Source organism: Chionomys nivalis, chromosome 1, assembly GCF_950005125.1.
Source record: "Chionomys nivalis chromosome 1, mChiNiv1.1, whole genome shotgun sequence".
NCBI lineage: Eukaryota > Metazoa > Chordata > Mammalia > Rodentia > Cricetidae > Chionomys > Chionomys nivalis.
Window position 1 is genome coordinate 148,522,069 of NC_080086.1, and position 19,855 is coordinate 148,541,923.

A 19,855-nucleotide genomic window follows, 5' to 3' on the forward strand; every position below is an offset into this window, starting at 1 on the left:
ATCAAGTCCCCCTCCCTCATCATCCCTAAGAGTAATCCGGGTTCCCTGCCCTGTGGGAAGTCCAAGGACCACCCAGCTCCATCCAGGTCTAGTAAGGTGAGCATCCAAACTGCCTAGGCTCCCACAAAGCCAGTACGTGCAGTAGGATCAAAAACCCATTGCCATTGTTCTTGAGTTCTCAGTAGTCTTCATTGTCTATTATGTTCAGCAAGTCCGGTTTTATCCCATGCTTTTTCAGACCCAGGCCAGCTGGCCTTGGTGAGTTCCTGATGATAGAACATCTCCATTGTCTCAGTGTGTGGGTGCACCCCTCGCGGTCCTGAATTCCTTGCTCGTGCTCTGTCTCCTGCTCTTGATTTGGACCTTGAGATTTCAGTCCGGTGCTCCAATGTGGGTCTTTGTCTCTGTCTCCTTTCATCGCCTAAATGTTTTTCTTTGGGTTCACTTTCTTAATTAGCTTCTCTAGGATCACGCATAATAGGCTCAACGTCCCCTATTCATGGCTAGAAACCAAATATGAGTGAGTACATCCCATGTTCCTCTTTTTGGGTCTGGCTCACCTCACTCAGGATAGTGTTTTCTATTTCCGTCCATTTGCCTGCAAAATTCAGGAAGTCATTGTTTTTTACTGCTGAGTAATACTCTAATATGTATATATTCCATACTTTCTTCATCCATTTTTCCATTGAAGGGCATCTAGGTTGTTTCCAGGTTCTGGCTATTACAAACAATGCTGCTATGAACATAGTTGAGCATATACTTTAGTTCTTTATATATTTTGGAGATCAGACCTTTGTCAGTTGCGGGGTTGGTGAAGATCTTCTCCCAGTCAGTGGGTTGCCTTTTTGTCTTAGTGACAGTGTCCTTTGCTTTACAGAAGCTTCTCAGTTTCAGGAGGTTCCATTTATTCAATGTTGTCCTTAATGTCTGTGCTGCTGGGGTTATACGTAGGAAGTGTTCTCCTGTGCCCAGGTGTTGTAGAGTACTTCCCACTTTCTCTTCTATCAGGTTCAGTGTGTTTGGACTGATATTGAGGTCTTTAATCCATTTGGACTTGATTTTTGAGCATGGTGATAGTATTGGATCTATTTTCATTCTTCTACAGATTGACATCCAAGTTATGCCAGCACCATTTGTTGAAGATGCTCTCTTTTTTCCATTGTATACTTTTAGCTCCTTTATCGAAAATCAGGTGTTCATAGGTTTGTAGATTAAAGTCTGGGTCTTTGATTCGATTCCATTGGTCGACTTCTCTGTTTTTATGCCAATACCAAGCTGTTTTCAATACTGTGGCTCTGAAATAGAGTTTGAAGTCAGGGATGGTAATGCCTGCAGACGATCCTTTATTGTATAAGATTGTTTTGGCTATCCTGGGTTTTTTGTTTTTCCATATAAAGTTGATTATTGTCTTCTCCAGATCTGTGAAGAATTTTGATGGGATTTTGATGGGGATTGCATTGAATCTATAGATTGCTTTTGGTAGAATTGCCATTTTTACTATGTTGATCCTCCCAATCCAAGAGCAAGGGAGATCCTTCCATTTTCTGGTGTCCTCTTCAATTTCTTTCTTCAAAGACTTAAAGTTCTTGTCAAATAGATCTTTCATTTCCTTGGTCAGAGTTACCCCAAGATATTTTATGCTATTTGTGGCTATCGTGAAAGGTGATGCTTCTCTGATTTCCCTCTCTGCTTCCTTATCCTTAGTGTATAGGAAGGCAACTGAATTTTTGGAGTTGATCTTGTATCCTGCTACATTACTAAAGGTGTTTATCAGCTGTAGGAGTTCTTTGGTAGAGTTTTTGGGGTCGCTTATGTATACTATCATATCATCTGCAAATAACGAAAGCTTAACTTCTTCCTTTCCAATACGAATCCCCTTGATCCCCTTATGTTGTCTTATTGCTATTGCTAGAACTTCAAGCACTATATTGAAGAGGTATGGAGAGAGTGGACAGCCTTGTTGTGTTCCTGATTTTAGTGGGATGGCTTTGAGTTTTTCTCCGTTTAATGCTAGCTGTCGACTTGTTGTAAATAGCTTTTATTATATTTAGGTATGACTCTTGTATCCTTAATCTCTAAGACCTTTATCATAAAGGGGTGTGTGTTGAATTTTGTTGAATGCTTTTTCAGCATCTAATGAAATGATCATATGGTTTTTTTCTTTCAGTTTATTTATATGGTGGATTACATTGATAGATTTGCATATGTTGAACCAGCCCTGCATCTCTGGGATGAAGCCTACTTGATCATAATGGATACTTTTTCTAATGTGTTCTTGGATTCGGTTTGCCAGTATTTTATTGAGAATTTTTGCGTCGATGTTCATGAATGAGATTGGCCTGTAATTTTCTTTCTTGGTTGGGTCTTTGTGTGGTTTTGGTATCAGGGTAACTGTAGCTTCATAAAAAAAAATTTGGCAATGACTCTTCTGTTTCTATATTGTGAAATACATTAAGGAGTATAGGTGTTAGCTCTTCTTGGAAGTTCTGGTAGAATTCTGCATTGAAACCATCTGGTCCTGTGCTTTTTTTGGAAGGGAGATTTTTGATAACAATTTCTAATTCTTCGCAACTAACAGGTCTATTTAGATCGTTCACCTGGTCTTGGTTTAACTTTGGTATATGGTACTTATTTAAAAAAATGCCCATTTCTTTTGCATTTTACAGTTTTGTGGCATGCAGGTTTTGGTAGTAAGATCTAATGATTCTCTGAATTTCCTCTGTGTCTGTGGTTATGTCCCTCTTTTCATTTCTGATCTTATTTATTTGCGTGTTCTCTCTCTGTCGTTTAGTTTGGATAGGGGTTTGTCGATCTTGTTGATTTTCTCCAAGAACCAACTTTTTGTTTCATTGATTCTTTGGACTGTTTTCTGTGTTTCTATTTTGTTGATTTCCGTCCTCAGTTTGATTATTTCCAGTCTTCTACTCCTCCTGGGTGCGTCTGCTTCTTTTTTTCTAGAGCTATCAGGTGTGCTGTTAAGTCTCTAATGTATGCTTTCTCCATTTTCTTTAAGTGGGCACTTAGTGCTATGAACTTTCCTCTTAGCACTGCTTTCATCGTGTCCCATAGGTTTGAGTATGTTGTCTCTTTATTTTCATTAATTTCAAGGAAGACTTTAATTTCTTTCTTAATTTCTTCCTTGACCCAGGTGTGGTTCAGTAGTTGACTGTTCAGTTTTCATGAGTTTGTCAGCTTTTTGGGGGTAGCATTGTTGTTGCCTTCTAACTTTAATCCGTGGTGATCTGATAAGACACAGGTGGACACTGATATTTTTTTGTATCTGTGGAGGTTTCCTTTGTTACCGTGTATGTGGTCAATTTTCGAGAAGGTTCCATGAGCTGCAGAGAAGAAGGTATATTCTTTTCTATTTGGGTGGAGTGTTTTGTAGATGTCTGTTAAGTCCATTTGCTTCATTACCTCCAATAATTCTCTTAGTTCTCTATTAGGTTTTTGTCTGATTGACCTGTCCATTGGTGAGAGAGGTGTGTTGAAGTCTCCTACTACTAGTGTGTGTGGTTTGATGTCTGCCTTGAGTTCTAGTATTATTTCTTTTATGTAGGTGGGTGCTTTTATATTAGGGGCATAGATATTCAAGTTTGAAACTTTATCCTGATGAATTGTTCCTGTTATGAGTATTAAGTGTCCATCTCGATCTCTTCTGATTGATTTTAGTTTGAAGTCAGTTTGGTTAGAAATTAGTATGGCCACACCTGCTTTTTTCTTAGGCCCATTTGCTTGAAAAACCTTTCCCCAACCCTTTACTCTGAGTAGATGCCTGTCTTTGTGGTTGAGATGTGTTTCTTGTAAACAGCAGAATGTTGGATCCTGTTTTCGTATCCAATCTCTTAGCCTGTGCCTTTTTATAGGTGAATTGAGACCATTAATATTAAGTGATATTAATGACCAATGGTTGTTTACTCCGGTTATTCTTATTGTTTTTGCTAGTAGAGTTTGTGTGTCTCCCTTCTTTGAGTTGTGCTAGTGAAGGGTCGCTAGATGCCTGAGTTATTGTAGGCAGTGTTGGCAATGTTGGATTCCTTGGGTTGTGATTTTCCTTCTATTACTTTCTGTAGTACTGGATTTGTGGCTACATATTGTTTAAATTTGTTCTTATCCTGGAATGTCTTGTTTTCCCCATTGATAGTGAACGATAGCTTGGCTGGGTATAGTAGTTTGGGCTTGCATGCATGGTCTCTTAGTTTCTGCAGTACCTCTATCCAGGACCTTCTGGCTTTCATGGTTTCCACAGAGAAATCAGGTGTAAGTCTGATCGGTTTACCTTTATAGGTTACTTGACCTTTTTCCTTTGCAGCTCTTAATATTCTTTCTTTAATCTGTATATTTTGTGTTTTGATTATTATATGGCAAGGGGATTTTTTTTTGATCCAGTCTATTTGGTGTTCTGTATGCTTCTTGAATATTCAAGAAAGTTTATGTTGGGAAAGTCTTCTTCCATAATTTTGTTAAAAATATTTTCTGGGCCTTTGAGCTGTGACTCTTCTCAAGGAGGATTTTTAAAATTATGAATGAAATTTGTATTTTTTTCAAGACAGGGTTTCTCTTTAGCTTTGCAGCCTGTCCGGAACTAGCTCTTGTAGACCAGGCTGGCCTTGAATTCACAGAGATCCACCTGCCTCTGTCTACTGAATGCTGGAATTAAAGGTGTGCACCACCACTGCCTGGAAGAGATTTGTATCTTTTGGTTTCTCATCTCGTGACTGATACATGTTAAGGCATGTGGGGGGATATGTTTATTTTTAAATCCTGCCTTTTAGTTGACAATGTTTATCACATCTAGGGATTTTCTAGTGGATTATTCAGAGTCTCCTTAGTATGGATAGAATCATACAACCTGAAAATATACTTTGACTGCATTTTCCCTTTCTGATTTGTATCCTTTTTATTTATAGTGCTTTTGCTAAGACTTTAAGCATGGTATTGAATAAGAGTGGATAAAGTGGATATTTTTGTGTTGTTTTGATTTTAGTGGGAGTGTCCTGAGTTTTTCCACCTATGTAGTGTGACAGTGAATATCGACTTATATCACCTTAATTGTGTTGGTATATATTCCTTCTTAGTCTCTCTAGGGCTTTTTATCCTAAAAAAAATGTTGGATTTTTGTCAAAAGCCTTTTCTGCATTCATTGAGATGATGGTCTCTGAGTTCTTTTATTACATTTACTAATTTGAATGTGATGGACCTTCCCAGCATGTCTGGAATAGTGCTATGGTGAGTGATCCTGATGTGTTCTTGAATTTGGTTTGTAAATTTTGTTCACTTTTGCATGAATGCTCTTTAGGTGTAATTTTCTTTTTTTCTTTCTTTTTTTTTTTGTTGTTGTCACTAGTTTGGTTTGGGTACCCGGCAATCCTAGCTTCATAAATAGAATATATGGTACCACTTTCATTTTATTTAGTGGAATAGTTTGGGAAGCATTGATATTAGTTTTTTGAAGATATGCTAGAATTGCTTCTGGCCTTTTGGCAATACTCACATGGTGAAAGTATATTTCAGCATTGAAGATATCTGGGTTTGGACCCTTTTGAGTTTTGAGGGTTTTTCTTAAATGACTTCAATCTTGTTATCTATTATAGTTACTTTAAAATTATTTATATTGACCAGGCGGTGCTGGCACATGCTTTTAATCCCAGCACTCGGGAGGCAGAGGCAGGTGAATCTCTGTGAGTTCGAGGCCAGCCTGGTCTACAAAAGCTAGTTACAGGACAGGATCCAAAGCTACAGAGAACCCTGTCTTGAAAAACCAAAAAAAAAAAAAAAAAAAAATTATATCATCTTGGTTTAATTTTTGGTAGGTTGTTTATTTCTAGAAATTACTTTCTTTGAGGTTTTCCAATTTAATGAAATTTAAGTTTATAAATTATGGTCTGGTGATGGCCCTGGTTCTGTCTCAACTTGATATGCCAGACTTTGTTGACTTCCCATGGGAGCCCTTACTCATTGGGAGAAGTGGATGGGGGATAGAAGGGGGAGGAGTAGGGGAGAACTGTGAGTGGAATGTAAAATGAAATAAAAAATAAGTTAATTTAAAAAAGTTTTATTAGTATTTTTGGTAATGTTCCCTTTTTTTCTGACTGTATTAATTTGGTTCTTCTCTCTGTCTTTTAGTTTAGTTGAGACTTTGCCTTTCTTATTTATTGTCTTAAAGAACCAATCTTTGTTTCATCGATTCTTTTATTGCCTTTTGTTTGCTTATTTGTTTGTTTCCATTTGGACTATATTTTTGTATTTTTTTCCTTTCCTTTCTCTATCTATCTATCTATCTATCTATCTATCTATCTATCTATCTATCTATCTATCTATCTATCTATCTATCTAATCTGAGATAGAGTCTCACTTTGCAGCTATGTCTGGGCTGGAGCTTGGTATGTAAACCAAACTGACTAAAACTCAAAGAAATCCACCTGCTTTTGCCTACTAGGTACTGGGATTAAAGGTGTGCAGCACCACCGCACCTAACTTGACCTCATTTCTTTACAAGTCTGATTTGTGTTTAGCTTGTTCTTTTTTCACTAAGGCCTCAATGCATATCATTAAATTATTTTTTAAGATAGCTGGTTTTGTTTTTAATTAATTAATTTTAAAAGAGATTTTGTTTATTTTTATTTTATGTGTATGGGTGTTTTGCCTGCATGAATGCTTGTGTACCATGTGCATACAGTACTTGTGAATTCTTGAAAAGGGTTTTGGAATCTCTGGAGTGTGTGTGTGTGCATTCCTTAAATACATAAATATAACTTACTCAGTCTGTATAAAGTAACCTGCATGTATATGATCTCAGGATTGATCATTTGATATTAGATAACTAATTGAGGGCTCTTCCTACATGCTAACACAGAAGTGGAAAGTTCACTGGGCTTTGTCTCTAGACAAAGAACTACAGATAGCTGGAGAATGCTAAGAGTGGAATTAACAATTTTTGAAGGAGTCTTGTCACCCTAATTTTTCATGTTTCTTGTGTTTTTGCATTGGAATTTGCACAGCTGGAGTTATGATATTGGTTGGATTTAAAAAATACCCACTTTCTTCCAGTGGAAGTATTTGCAAGTGTTCAAGAAGAATGACATTGTCAAAGGCTGAAGTGTCATTTTACTGTTAGACTAGTGTTCAGGCCTCTAGTCTTTAGTACTACCCTGAAAATAGACTACTGTTTGTAAAATCACTGTCAAAAGCACAATTCCCTATGAACTTAGAATAATAGTCAATTAACCATCATCATTTAAAATCAGTCAAGTTATGCCATGTTTTGTTGATACTCATGGGAGACCTGCCCTTTCCTAAACAAAAATGGAGGAGGAGTGGGTTGGGGGGAGAAATGGGTTAGAGGGAGGGACTGGGAAGAGAGGTAGGAAGGGAAATGGTGCTGGGATGAAAAGTAAATAAATTTGAAAAATATAATTAATTAAATAAAGGACACTCATAGTACAGGGTATACTATGATGTTAATTACTGGGGGTTTGAGTGGAAGGAACAAAAGGAGAGTAAGACTAGTGATTAATATTGGATTGATGATGAAGGAAAAATAGTAGGGAGAATGTAGAAGCTAACTTGATTTGGGAAATAACCAGGTTAGGTAAAAGATAAACAATTATATTTTTATTTATTATAAGGGGAAAACTCACAAAACCGGAACGAGAAGTCCAAGCTCGGAACCACAGAGAGCGAGAGAGAGGGAGGGAGGGAGTGAGGGAGGGAGGGAGGGAGGGAGGGACAAGGCTTCCCCATTACCTCCCACTTTGGTCTAAACAAGAATGATCCAAACCCAATACCAAACTATGTGCAATAGGAACAGATATCAAGTATAAAATTACAACACAAACAAAATTAAGCAAAGAACACATGATAAATGTTTTAATAAACATTTCAAAGAGTCTAACTCTTGCATTGGAAATAAGCTTGGCTAAATCATAAGAGGAAGGTAACTACAACTATCTAATCTTCAACCCCATTGAAGTCCTGAGAAGGGAGATAATATTACTTGAGTCGAGCAGTATATGACGGAGACAATTGACTACCTGTCTCATTTGCAGCGTTGAAGCAACCAATTTTGGTTAAGGCCTACAATAACTGACAGACCATTTTCAGAGGCAGGGAATTTTTCAGAACTAACTGTCTTACCCTATCTTGGGAAGGTTTGGCAGTTATTTTCCTTATGTTCTACTTATCCAGTCCGAATACCATGTACTTTGTCAGAGGTTGAGGCATGGGCAGTTCCTTGCCCAGAGGCCCACTGTGCCAAGAAGAAAACAGACTCCGAGTGGAGTGTCTTCCGTGCTCAACATTCTCTCGGGAATAGATTGGTGCTGTCAGGAGCAAATGTGTCTCATGTCAACAGAACCCTAAGTTATTTAAATGCCACCATGTTCTACGGATCCTTGAAGTGGTTGAAGATTACCTATCTAGGCAGAATATAGTCTCTGTGTATCTAAAGAACCTAATTAATCTGACTGCATGTACAACAAACATGAACAACTTTTTTTTTTTTGGTCTGAGAATCTTTTTTTTCCCATTTTTTTTTTATTCTTTTTTAATTAAAATTTCCAACTGCTCCCCGTTTCCCATTTCCCTCCCCTCCTCCCACACATTGCCCCCTCCCCCCACTCCTCTCCCCCATCCCCACTCCTCTTCTCCTCCCCCCAGTCCATTCCCCCTCCCTCTCGATACTGAAGAGCAGACCAAATTCCCTGCCCTACAGGAAGACCAAGGTCCTCCCACTTCCATCCAGGCCCAGGAAGGTGAGCATCCAAACAGGCTAAGCTCCCACAAAGCCAGTTCATGTATTAGGATCGAAACCTAGTGCCATTGTCCTTGGCTTCTCATCAGCCTTCATTGTCCGCCATGTTCAGAGAGTCCAGTTTCAACCCATGCTTATTCAGTCCCAGTCCAGCTGGCCTTGAAGAGCTCCCAATAGATCAGTTCCACTGTCACAGTGGGTGGGTGCACGCCTCGTGGTCCTGATTTCCTTGCTCATGTTCTCCCTCCTTCTGCTCCTCATTTGGACCTTAAGAGCTCAGACCGTTGCTCCAATTTGGGTCTCTGTCTCTCTCTCGATCTATCGCCAGTTGAAAGTTCCTGTGCCATTCTCCTTGGGCTCTCGTCAGCTCTCATTGTCCGCCACATTCCGAGAGTCCGGTTTTATCCCATGTTTTTTCAGTAGCAGTCCAGCTGACCTTGGTGAGCTCCCAATAGATCGGCCCCACTGTCTCAGTGGTTGGGTGCACCCCTCATGGTCCTGACTTCCTTGTTCATGTTCTCTCTCCTTCTGCTCCTCATTATAACCTTGGGAGCTCAGTCCGGTGCTCCAGTGTGGGTCTCTGGCTCTATCTCCATCCATCGCTAGATGAAGGTTCTATGGCGATATGCAAGATATTCATCAGTATGATTATAGGATAGGTTCATTTCAGGTTCCCTATCCTCAGGTGCCCCAATGAACTAACTGGGGACATTGCCCTGGGCATCTGGTAGCCATTCCAAGTTCAAGTCTCTTGCCACGCCTTAGGTGGCTCCCTTACCTAAGGTATGAGTTTCCCTGCTCCCCTATCCAACCTTCCTTTACCCCCAATCACCCCGATTCCCCCAGTTCCCCATATCCTCTCCTTCACACTTTTCTCTCCCCATCCCCCCTCATCCCCATCCCACCCCACCCCCAAGATTCCAATTTTTTGCCCATCAGTCATGTCTATTTCCCATAGCTGGGAGGATATCATGAACAACTATTGACCCGTATAACTTAATACCTACATAACTTAAAGACTAAGACTTCATGTCAGAATATTAAATAATCTGTAAACAAATGTGCAGCAAATGAGCACAGTGACCTCAAAATGTAAACAATGTATAAGTATCTTGATCAGAGGTAAGAATAATATATAATGCAATATGAAATTATATCCTAAAGGTTGTATCAATATACAAAATGTCCTAAACAGAGGTTGTAACATGCATATATACAGTCTGACAGAATAACTTTGCATAAGTGTACAAATATTGTAAACAGAAATAACAAATATAATTTGAACTTGTATCAATATACAAAAACTATACCAATGTAAATTATCCATAAATAGTAGTTCACAAGCATTCACTCTATTATCCACTATTATGATCCCCCCCTTTTTTTCATTTTTGAACCTACATAGTTAACACCCAACCCTCTACCTGATACAAGTAATAATCAACAACCCTCTAAACAGTGTTCAGAGAGAGAGAGGGCACCTGGGCAGTGCATTCATTTTTCTCCGGGTCCTAGAAAGCCACACCCTAACTTGGTTCCACTTCTTAAAAATAATTGGTTAACAAAGCTTCTCCATGAAGAGGGAATAAATAAAGAGGGATGATGTAAGGATTAGAGAGTAAAAGCTAAAGGTAGGATGGAAAGAAAGAAATGTAATCAGACAACCTAAAAGAATTTCAGGTCCTGAGTGGTTGGAGACTCTGTAAACCAGGTTAAAATCATTCCAAAGGAAAACTAAATAGAAATTATTAGGGAAAGAATAAAGTGGAGAGGAGGTCAGGTAATACAGATGCTAATTCCATCATTGTGTTCGGTTACAGATGGTAATCACACCTGTTAGTTTTCAGGAGTCATGTTGACTGCTGGCACACCTCTGGGCTGTCCTTCCCAACACTGAGTGTGCTGCATCTTGGTATCTATAGATATTTTGTCTTTCACCGTGTTTCTACCTTGCTGCTTATTGTGCATATGTGCTTCACAGTTTTTTCCTTGTAGACTAGACGTAGTTGATGGTCAGGTTTCAGCATATTGTCCTGTGACATTGGCTTTGAGTTTCATGACAGTATAGTGTATGGAGGGTCTGGGTCCACAAAGCCCCTGACCCATCGGCGCTCTCTTTCTTGTAGTAAAATGTTCATAGATGAAATTATGATTTGTATAGTATTTACCTCAAAAGAAATAAATATGTGGACTGGGAAGATAGATCAGTTAGTAAAGTGCTTGCTATACAAGCATGAGGCTCTGAGTTTAGTCCCCAGAACCCATGTAAAACAGGCAATGTTTGATGTATACTTGTATTCTAACACTGAGGAGATGGAGGCAGGTGGATTTCTAGGACTCACTGGCCAGACTCACTTAATTTGGGAGTTTCAAGATGGTGAAAGAACCTGTCTCAGAATACAAGGTATATAATGACTCTTGTGGTGGTTTGAATGAGAATGACCCTCATAGGCTCATGTTTGAATACTTGTTCCCCAGTTGGAGGAACTATTTGAAAGTTAATTTTCTTTTCTTTTTTTTTTTTTTTTTTGATTTTCGAGACAGGGTTTCTCCATAGCTTTTTGGTTCCTGTCCTGGAACTAGCTCTTGTAGACCAGGCTGGCCTTGAACTCACAGAGATCCGCCTGCCTCTGCCTCCTGAGTGCTGGGATTAAAGGCTGGAGGAACTATTTGAGAAGGATTAGGTGTGTCTTTGTTGGACAAGGTATATCATTGGGGGGTGGGCTTTGAGGTTTCAAAAGACTCCGTCATTCCCAGTGTGTGTGTCTCTGCCTCATGCTTATGTATGGAGATGTGAACACTCAGCTACTGCTTTAGTGCTGTGCTGCCTGTTTGCTGCTGTTCTTGCTGCCATGATGGTTACAGACTCTAACCCTCTGGAACCATGAACCCCAAATTAAACACTTTGTTTTATAAGTTGCCTTGGTCATGCTGTTTTATTGCAGCAATTGAAAAGTAATGAATATAACTTCCAAGGAAGGATAATTGAGATCTCTGGTCTCTGTATATACATATACCCGTGTGCTTGTATACTTATATTTATCAGCACTAAAACAGTAGCAAATATGGAATATGGGTTTGTGTATAGAAAAATAACAGTCATTAATTGATGGTTGTTAGGGTTGGCTGATGAAATATATAGAACTTAGAATACCTTTGTGAATGTAAAAATTTTAGTGTGTTTAATAGTGTCTTAGTTAGCTTTCTATTGCTGTGATAAAATACCATGATCAAAAGAAATATGGGGAGAAAAAGATTTATTTTGTTATATTTCCATATAGAAATATTGTTGGGGACCAGCCTTGACAGAATTACCACTTGCCAGGTTAGGGGCCTGGGGATTAGAAATATAAGTAAAGAGTACAAAGATGTAAAAATAATAAAAGAGAAAACATAGAATAGTGAATACTGAAATCATCCGCATTTAATTTCCAAATGCTTAAAATACCCATGACCCCAAGAGTAGGAGTAAGGTTAAAAAAAAACTGCATTAACATGATACAAGACCAGTTGAAGGTCACAGGCTACATCCATAGTTAAACATTCTGTTGCTAGAACAATACAAGTCACGCTCACACCCTGGACCAAAACATTCTGTAGTCAAACCATTCTCTGGGTGGAATCCAATGTTGTCTCCTTAAGGGAATTGGACAACTTAGTTGGATCCTTAGACTTTTGTTTGGAGTAGAAATATATCTCCTTCTTTATTCCTGAAATACAAAGTCTGGCTATTAGCTACACCTGTTGAAAATAACCTTGAGAGAGCATAACTCTCTGATCTGAATCTAGGTGGGAACTTATTTTGAGGTGGAAACAAAATAACCTTGAAAGAATAGAGGTAAATTCCAACTCTCTAACCTTTGGTCAAGGTGGAAATAGGCTTACATTTTTGGGCCTCCAAAAAATCCTTCATCATAAGAAGTCAGGGCAGGAACCTGGAAGCAAGAACTGAAGCAGAAGCTATGGAGGAATGTTACTGGCTTGTTTCTCTTTGCTTACTTAGCCTGCTTTCTTAGGCCCACCTATATTGTTGGTACCACCCACAGTGGTTTTGACCCTCCCACATCAATCATTAATCAAGAAAATGCCCAACAGACTTTGCCTGTAGTCCAATTTTTGGAGGTATTTTCTCAGTTGTGAGTTTCTCTTTCCAGATAGACATAGAACTAATGACAAATGAAGTTTATCTTTTTTTTTCAAGTCAGGGTTTCACTGTGTAACAGTCCTAGCTGCCCTGGAACTAGTTCTTGTAGATCAGGCTGGCCTCGAACTTACAGGGATTCACCTGCCTCTGCCTCCCGAGTGCTGTGATTAAAGGCGTGTGTCACCACCGCCCAGCCCAAATGAAGTTTATCTTATATTTCAGGAACAGAAGGTAAGTGTTAGAATGGAAGGAAACTCACATGATTTATTTTCTTGGTATTTAAGTTTGGAGAATTGGTAAAGCCAATATGACATGGATTACTAGGTTCTAGAACATTTTCTTTTTCTAAAAAATAGATTTATTCATTTTCATTCAAGTGAGTATTTTGACTGCATATATGTACACTTCTGGTCCTGCAGAAGTCAGAAGATGGCACTGTAGTTACTCATGGCGTGCACCACCATATGGTTCCAGGGAATAGCTCCGAGGTCCCCTGTAAGAGCAGTAAGTGTTTTTACTGCTGAGCCAGCTCTCCAGTTCCTAGAACATTTTCTTAGAAAGCAAGGAAGTATTACAGTGTTTACTTGTGGTATGTCTATCAGCTGATCAACATTGTAGATGCCTCAGGAACTATTTGGCTATTTATGTAAATAATTTTTACTAAGTTCTTTTATCTTTCATGATAAATGTGCTTTCTTATAGCTCTTCTCTACTCACCAGAATCTAGTAACATCCACTCTTTGGACATTGTGGAATTGATGTTATAATCTACAAAATGTTGGGTTTCATTCCTGGTTATACTAAGATATATGCAGCCAATGGGCTATGGGGTTGATTATATCTGAAAGTAGTCCAGATTGGTATCTATTGCTAATTAAACCTTCCTAATGCTGTGACCCTTTAATTCAGTTCCTCATGCTGTAGTGACCCCTAGCTGTAAAATCATTTTGTTGCTACTTCATCACTGTAATTGTGCTGTTGCGATGAATTGTAATGTGAATATCTGATATGCAGGCTATCTGATATTTGATCCTGGTTAAGAACAACTCATTTAGATACTTTTGGAGCTTATTCACTTTTGTGTTCTTTTGTAGCTTTCTGTTCATAATCAGGAGTTAGAGACAAGTGAAGATGGAATCCCAAAAGTGGATCAGTTTCATTTGGTAGGTTTCCTTTGGCTATTTACTCATTTGAAATGTCTAATAATATAAATTTATAAGTGTATGAAAATGTTCCCTGATTTTTACAAAAATTTAAACTAGTGTTAGAAATAAGTATTAAGAAAATTCAAGTATCCCACTTAAGCCACTGCCAGACAATTAACAAAGCATCTATATAATAAGAAAATAATAGCATTTACTGTTTGTTTCAAGGATATTTTGTTTTGAAATGAGTGTTTTACTCCTGTTTTTGTAAGTACCTGACTATATCTTTTCTTTAAAATTTATGAATGTCATCAATAGGACTTTGTCATCCATATATGTTTTTAGCCAACTTATGTTGAGCACTTGTCTGGTACCAGGACTTGAACTAGGTAGGTACTAGGGCTACCAGGATTGGAGCAGGAAGTGAAATTAGGAATGTAATCTTGCCCAGCCTTTTTTCTTTGACTAACTACAATTTTTGTTTTTATATCTTTCTGTTTTACTTTTTGTTCTCCTGCATTGTAGATCTGGATGAGAAAAGTTACCAGTAGCCATTCCACACATTTTGAATGGTCTGTCTTGAAATTTCCTCAACCAAATACATTAGTGCATCACTCCTTTATTTAGGTTCTCCTCACACTCATGTTCTCAGAATATGGGCAGAATGTACCTAGTTAAGGTTCTATTGCTGTAAAGAGACATTATTACCATGGCAACTCTTATAAAGGAAAACATTTAATTGGGGCTGGCTCACAGTTTCAGAGGTTTAGTTTGTTATTGTCATGGTGGGTGACATGAAGTCAGACATGGTGTTGGAAAAGGATCTGAGAGTTCGACATGGTGATCGTAGGGAACATGGGGTGCAACTTGAGCAAAGGAGATCTCAAAGCCTGCCCACAACAGTGACACACTTTCTCCAACAAGGACAAACCTACTCTAACATAAGCCACACCTACTAGTGATACTCCCTACTGGGGCTCATTTTCTTTCAAACCATCAAAGGCATCTGTCCCACTTCACATTAAGAATCCTGTTTCCCTCTGAAACCTCATGGACCAGACTGCCACTGTCCACATTCGTTTTGGCATTCTTATCTTCTTAACCCCCACTAGAGGCACAGTATGCTCTGCTTGCAGAACTCTAGGGGATTTTAACACCAAGATCTAAACTCTTCACTCCTCCTGCAAACCAGTTCCATAGACCTTAGAACTACAGGGCCAGGTTTATAACAGCACTGACCCCTGCTTTCAGTACAGATTTTCTTTTGTTACATTTTTTTATTGCTGCGATCAAATATATGTCAAAGAAACAATTCAAGGAAGGAAAGGTTCAGGATATATTTTTCAGTTGAAGTCTTTTTTATCATGGTTCATTCATAGTTTGACATTTTAATTTTCTCAAATTAAAATTTTTTCCTTTAATTTTAGTGCATCTTAAAATTTATTCAGATATGGTATGCCTTTCAGTAAAGCTTTAAATAATTTAAAAATGGCTTTTAAAAGAGATAACTAACCTTACAATTTATCTACCTAGAGTATATAACTTAGTGGTTTTAAGTATAGTACTATGTGTCAGACCAAACCACAAACACTACATTGTCTGTGCTACCTCTTAGTATTTGCATTTCTTCAATCTTAACTGTTAATCTGTTTTCTAATTCTGTATAATTTGCTATTGTGGGCAGTCATGTGGATGGAATGAAAATTAATGGGTACAATGTGCTTTGCTTTCACTTACCATGCTTTTAAATTTCACAAATTCTAGTATTAATATTTTATCCCTTTCATGACTAATATTCCATATTTACCACAGTTTATTGACACCTGTCTGTTTATGACCATTTGGCTTGTATATGCCTTTGTGTTACTGTGAAAAATGGTACAAACATTTGACTATAAATATTTGAGCAGACACATTTCATTTCTCTTGGCTATATACTTAGCAGTAGAATTACTGGATCATGTGGCACCTGTTTAGTAGTTTGAAGTCTTACTAGATTCCAAAGCAGTTGTTTTACATATGTAGTAGCAGTATGTGAGACCTTCAGTTTCTCTATATTAATACTGGTTATAAGACTTTTTAAGATCAATCAATGATGGTGCATGCCTTTAATCCCAGCGCTTGGGAGGCAGAGACAGAGGCAGATGAATCTCTGTGAATTCAAGGCCAGTCTGGTCTACAGAGCTAGTTCCAGAGCAGTTAGGGCTACACAGAGAAACTCTATCTTGAAAAGCCAAAAAAAAAGTCTTTTTTTTTTTTTTTTTACAATTGTTTTTATTGAGCTATACATTTTTCTCTGCTCACCTCCCTCCCTTCCTTCTCCCCTCTCCTGTGACCTGCATGTTCACAGTTTACTCAGGAGATCTTTAAGAAAAAAAAAATCTTGACTCTAGAGATTATAATGGGAGTACCATCTCATAGTCTTTATTTAGATTTGTGGCGTCTTTCTATCATTACAGATTTGTTCCTCTTTTTCCCATTACTTTTGATTTTGATTCTTTTTAAAAAAATGTTTCTTTTTCCTTTCAGGATGATAATGTCAAATCCCTCCTCTGTAGCTTGATATATTTTAGAAGTTCAATGACTGCTGAGCAAGTTTTGAATGCTGAGTGTTTCTTGCTTCCAAAGGGGAAATCACTTCCAAACCCAGAAAAAGAGATTGAGTATATTCAGCATAACAAAGAAGATGAGTCAAAGGTGGAGAGCTTAGATAGATATAAAGAAAGAAATGGTGAAGCCAACCCTTGACTGACATGTAGTCTTCTATTGTTTCTGTACATGTCCCCTTAAAAACTTTGTTCTGTTTGCTTAGTGGACAAAAAAAAAAGTGTGTGTAAGTGTTCTGGAACTAGTTGGATTAGGTCTTTGTATTTGGGTTGTAAAAAATAAAAAAGTTTTGGTTATGCCTGAAAATCTCTCATACTCTTTGAAATTTTGGCATTGTTATGGAAGGGGTTTCTGTTTGGACTTACTGAAATGAAATCATTATGGCATTAGAGCAAGTCCTTTATTGATTGTTGTATGCTAGTTGGTAGTGATAAAGACTGATGCTTTTAGAAACAAAGGATACTTGGTATCTGTTTTGTATCCAGTTCTGGCAACTTAAGGATAAATTTAAAAACATGGTTCTGTGGGATAGTGGCGCACGCCTTTAATCCCAGCACTAGGGAGGCAGAGGCAGGCGGATCTCTGTGAGTTTGAGGCCAGCCTGGTCTACAAGAGCTAGTTTTAGGACAGGCTCCAAAGCTACAGAGAAACTCTGTCTCAAACAATAACAACAACAACAACAACAACAACAAAATACACCCCCAAAAATCCAAAAAACAAAACAAAACAAAACAAAAAAACAATAAAAAAACCATGGTTCTTATACTTACATGGCCCACAGTTTGAAAATTTTGATGTTTAAAGAGATCTTGATAATGCAGTATAGAGATATCCAGAGATAGCTCTGGGCTTTCTGGGATTATGAAGAAGGGGCACTTTCTGTATGGAGGAGTAGTGTCATAGAATGCTTTCTGGAGTAGGTTATACTCTCCTTAAATTTCACTAATTTACTGCTTTAAAATTTTTAAACAGTTTTTGGGTTGTATATGTGTGAGAGCGTGCATGTTTTGGGGGAGGTTGTGTTCACTTTTATGCAGATGCATGTGAAGACCAGATGACAACCTTGGATTTCATTCTTTATGAATGCTGCTAACTGTATTTTGAGAGAGAGTCCCTCATTGCCTTGGAGATCACCTATGTAGGCAAGGTCAGCTGATTAGTGTGCCCAGGGTCTGCCTGTCTCTACCTTTGTAGCAGTGGAATTACAAATGTGCACTGTGTCTGGCTTCTTATGTGTGTTCTGGGCACTGAACTCAGGTTCTCATGCTTTCAAGCACTTAAATAATTGAGCCATCTCCCCAGCCTTAAGTTTATTTATTTTATGTTAAAATATTTTAATTGAGATTTTTATATATTTGTTTAATATATTTTGATCATATTAACTCCTTCCCCTTCCCATATTCCTACCCCCTTTTTCTTAAAATCACTGAGTCCAAATAGGACTGTCTATTTACTCATAAGTGTGGGGTCATCCACTTAGACATGGCCAACCTACTAGAGACCAACCACATCCTTAAAGAAAACTGATTCTCCCTTCCCAGAAGACATGAACTGTAAATACCTCCTCCGATTTTGGCATGCTGGAATGTTGACTACATTTTAACTTCTCCAGGAAATCGGAGTGTCTGTGAGTGAATTCATGTGTGCAGTGGTCCCATCTTGTCCTGAAGATAGCTGTTTAGCCCTGGTTCTCTTTGAAATGTGACTTTTACAGCCTTTGCAGTTCTTATCCCCTCTTCTGTAATGATCCCTGAGCCATGGAGAAGGTGTAATACATATGTCCCATTTATGACCCAATGTTCTACAGACAATTGTCTGCATACATCCCTTGTGTGTTTTTGTGTTAACCTCTGTCCACTGCACAAGGAAACTTCTCTGATGAGATCTGAGAACTGCATTAATCTTTGAGTATAGAGATATGAATTTAGAGGGCAGTTTGATACTGTGTCCATTTATCAAAATAGTAATAGGTTCACAACCCCCTGAAACTTAATGAGCTCTGTGACTGTGAGTTGTTTTTGCCAGATTTATTTGATTAGTTATTCCTTTCATTCTGTGCAGCAGACCTTCAAACCAACTAGAAAGCAGACGATTGCTCCATAACATTCATATCACTATTTCACCTATGGGCTTATCTTTCCATTCTGGTCATTACTGTAGTTTACAGTGCTCACAGCTGGGTAAGACTTTTGATGACATTTTCCCCTACATAGCACCTTCCAGTACTGTGAGAAGTAGCCAGCAAGAAGAAAGCTTCTTGGTTAGTACCAACTTGGATTCTTCATGTTTTGCAATTAAGATGTGTTGTAACTTTAACAATAGCAGCTTATCAAGTTCCGGTGGGCACCCAAGGGCAAAGACAATAACCTATATATATTTATCATCTCTATGACACTCCCATGACTTACAACTTGAGTTGAGATATCCTACACTTCATACTGCTATCCTGTTGGTATCTTATGTCTCCAGGGAAGAGTATTATCTCCTGTGTAGACCAGTTAATATATTTGTATAAATATGTCTGTGTATTATATAAATTTAAGAAGCCTATGAAATAACAGGTAAACATGGCCTTTTCAAACATCTTTACGTTATTCCACATTTTCTCATCCTCATTTACCTCTTCCTTATAGCTCTCTCCCCACTTAAATTTCCTCATTATTCCACTTTTCTTCTTCATATCACTTATATTTTACTATTTTCCTCCTATTAAGAACTTCCTACCCTTCAGTGGCCCCTTCCTAAGTTTCTTGGCTTCTACAGTTACTTTAAGCTTGATATACAAATCTAAAGATTTGATGCTGAGATCCATGTAAGAATGAGAACATGTAGCATTTATCTTTCTATGTTTGTGTTACTTCACTTAGTATCATGTTTTCCAGTTGGTGGCGGTTTGAAAGAAAATGGCCCCTAAAGGAAATGGCACTGTTAGGAGGTGTGGCTTTGTTGGAGGAAGTATGCCACTGTGGAGGCGGGCTTTGAGGTCTCATATATACTCAAGCCACACCCAGTTGTCTCAGATTCCCTTACTATTCCCTTCATATCAAGATGACCATGTCCAAGATATCAGACCATGTCTGTCTGCATGCTGCCATGTCTGCCTAGATGATAATAGACTAAACCTCTGAAATTGTAAGATGCCATCTTAATTAAATGTTTCCCTTTATAAGAGTTGCTGTGGTGATGGTGTCTCCCCTTTATAAGAGT

The 19,855-nt window shown here is 38.2% G+C and overlaps 1 protein-coding gene across 1 annotated transcript in view; it reads left to right on the forward strand.

Moving 5' to 3' along the window:
• The window catches only part of Stk31 (serine/threonine kinase 31), a 79,049-nt gene extending 62,260 nt beyond the window's left edge, over positions 1 to 16,789 (forward strand). The window contains exons 23-24 of the mRNA XM_057780210.1: positions 13,991 to 14,059; positions 16,571 to 16,789. Of these exons, the coding sequence (XP_057636193.1) occupies positions 13,991 to 14,059; positions 16,571 to 16,789 (288 nt within the window). The remainder of the gene's footprint in view (positions 1 to 13,990; positions 14,060 to 16,570) is intronic.
• Positions 16,790 to 19,855: the final 3,066 nt, after the last annotated feature.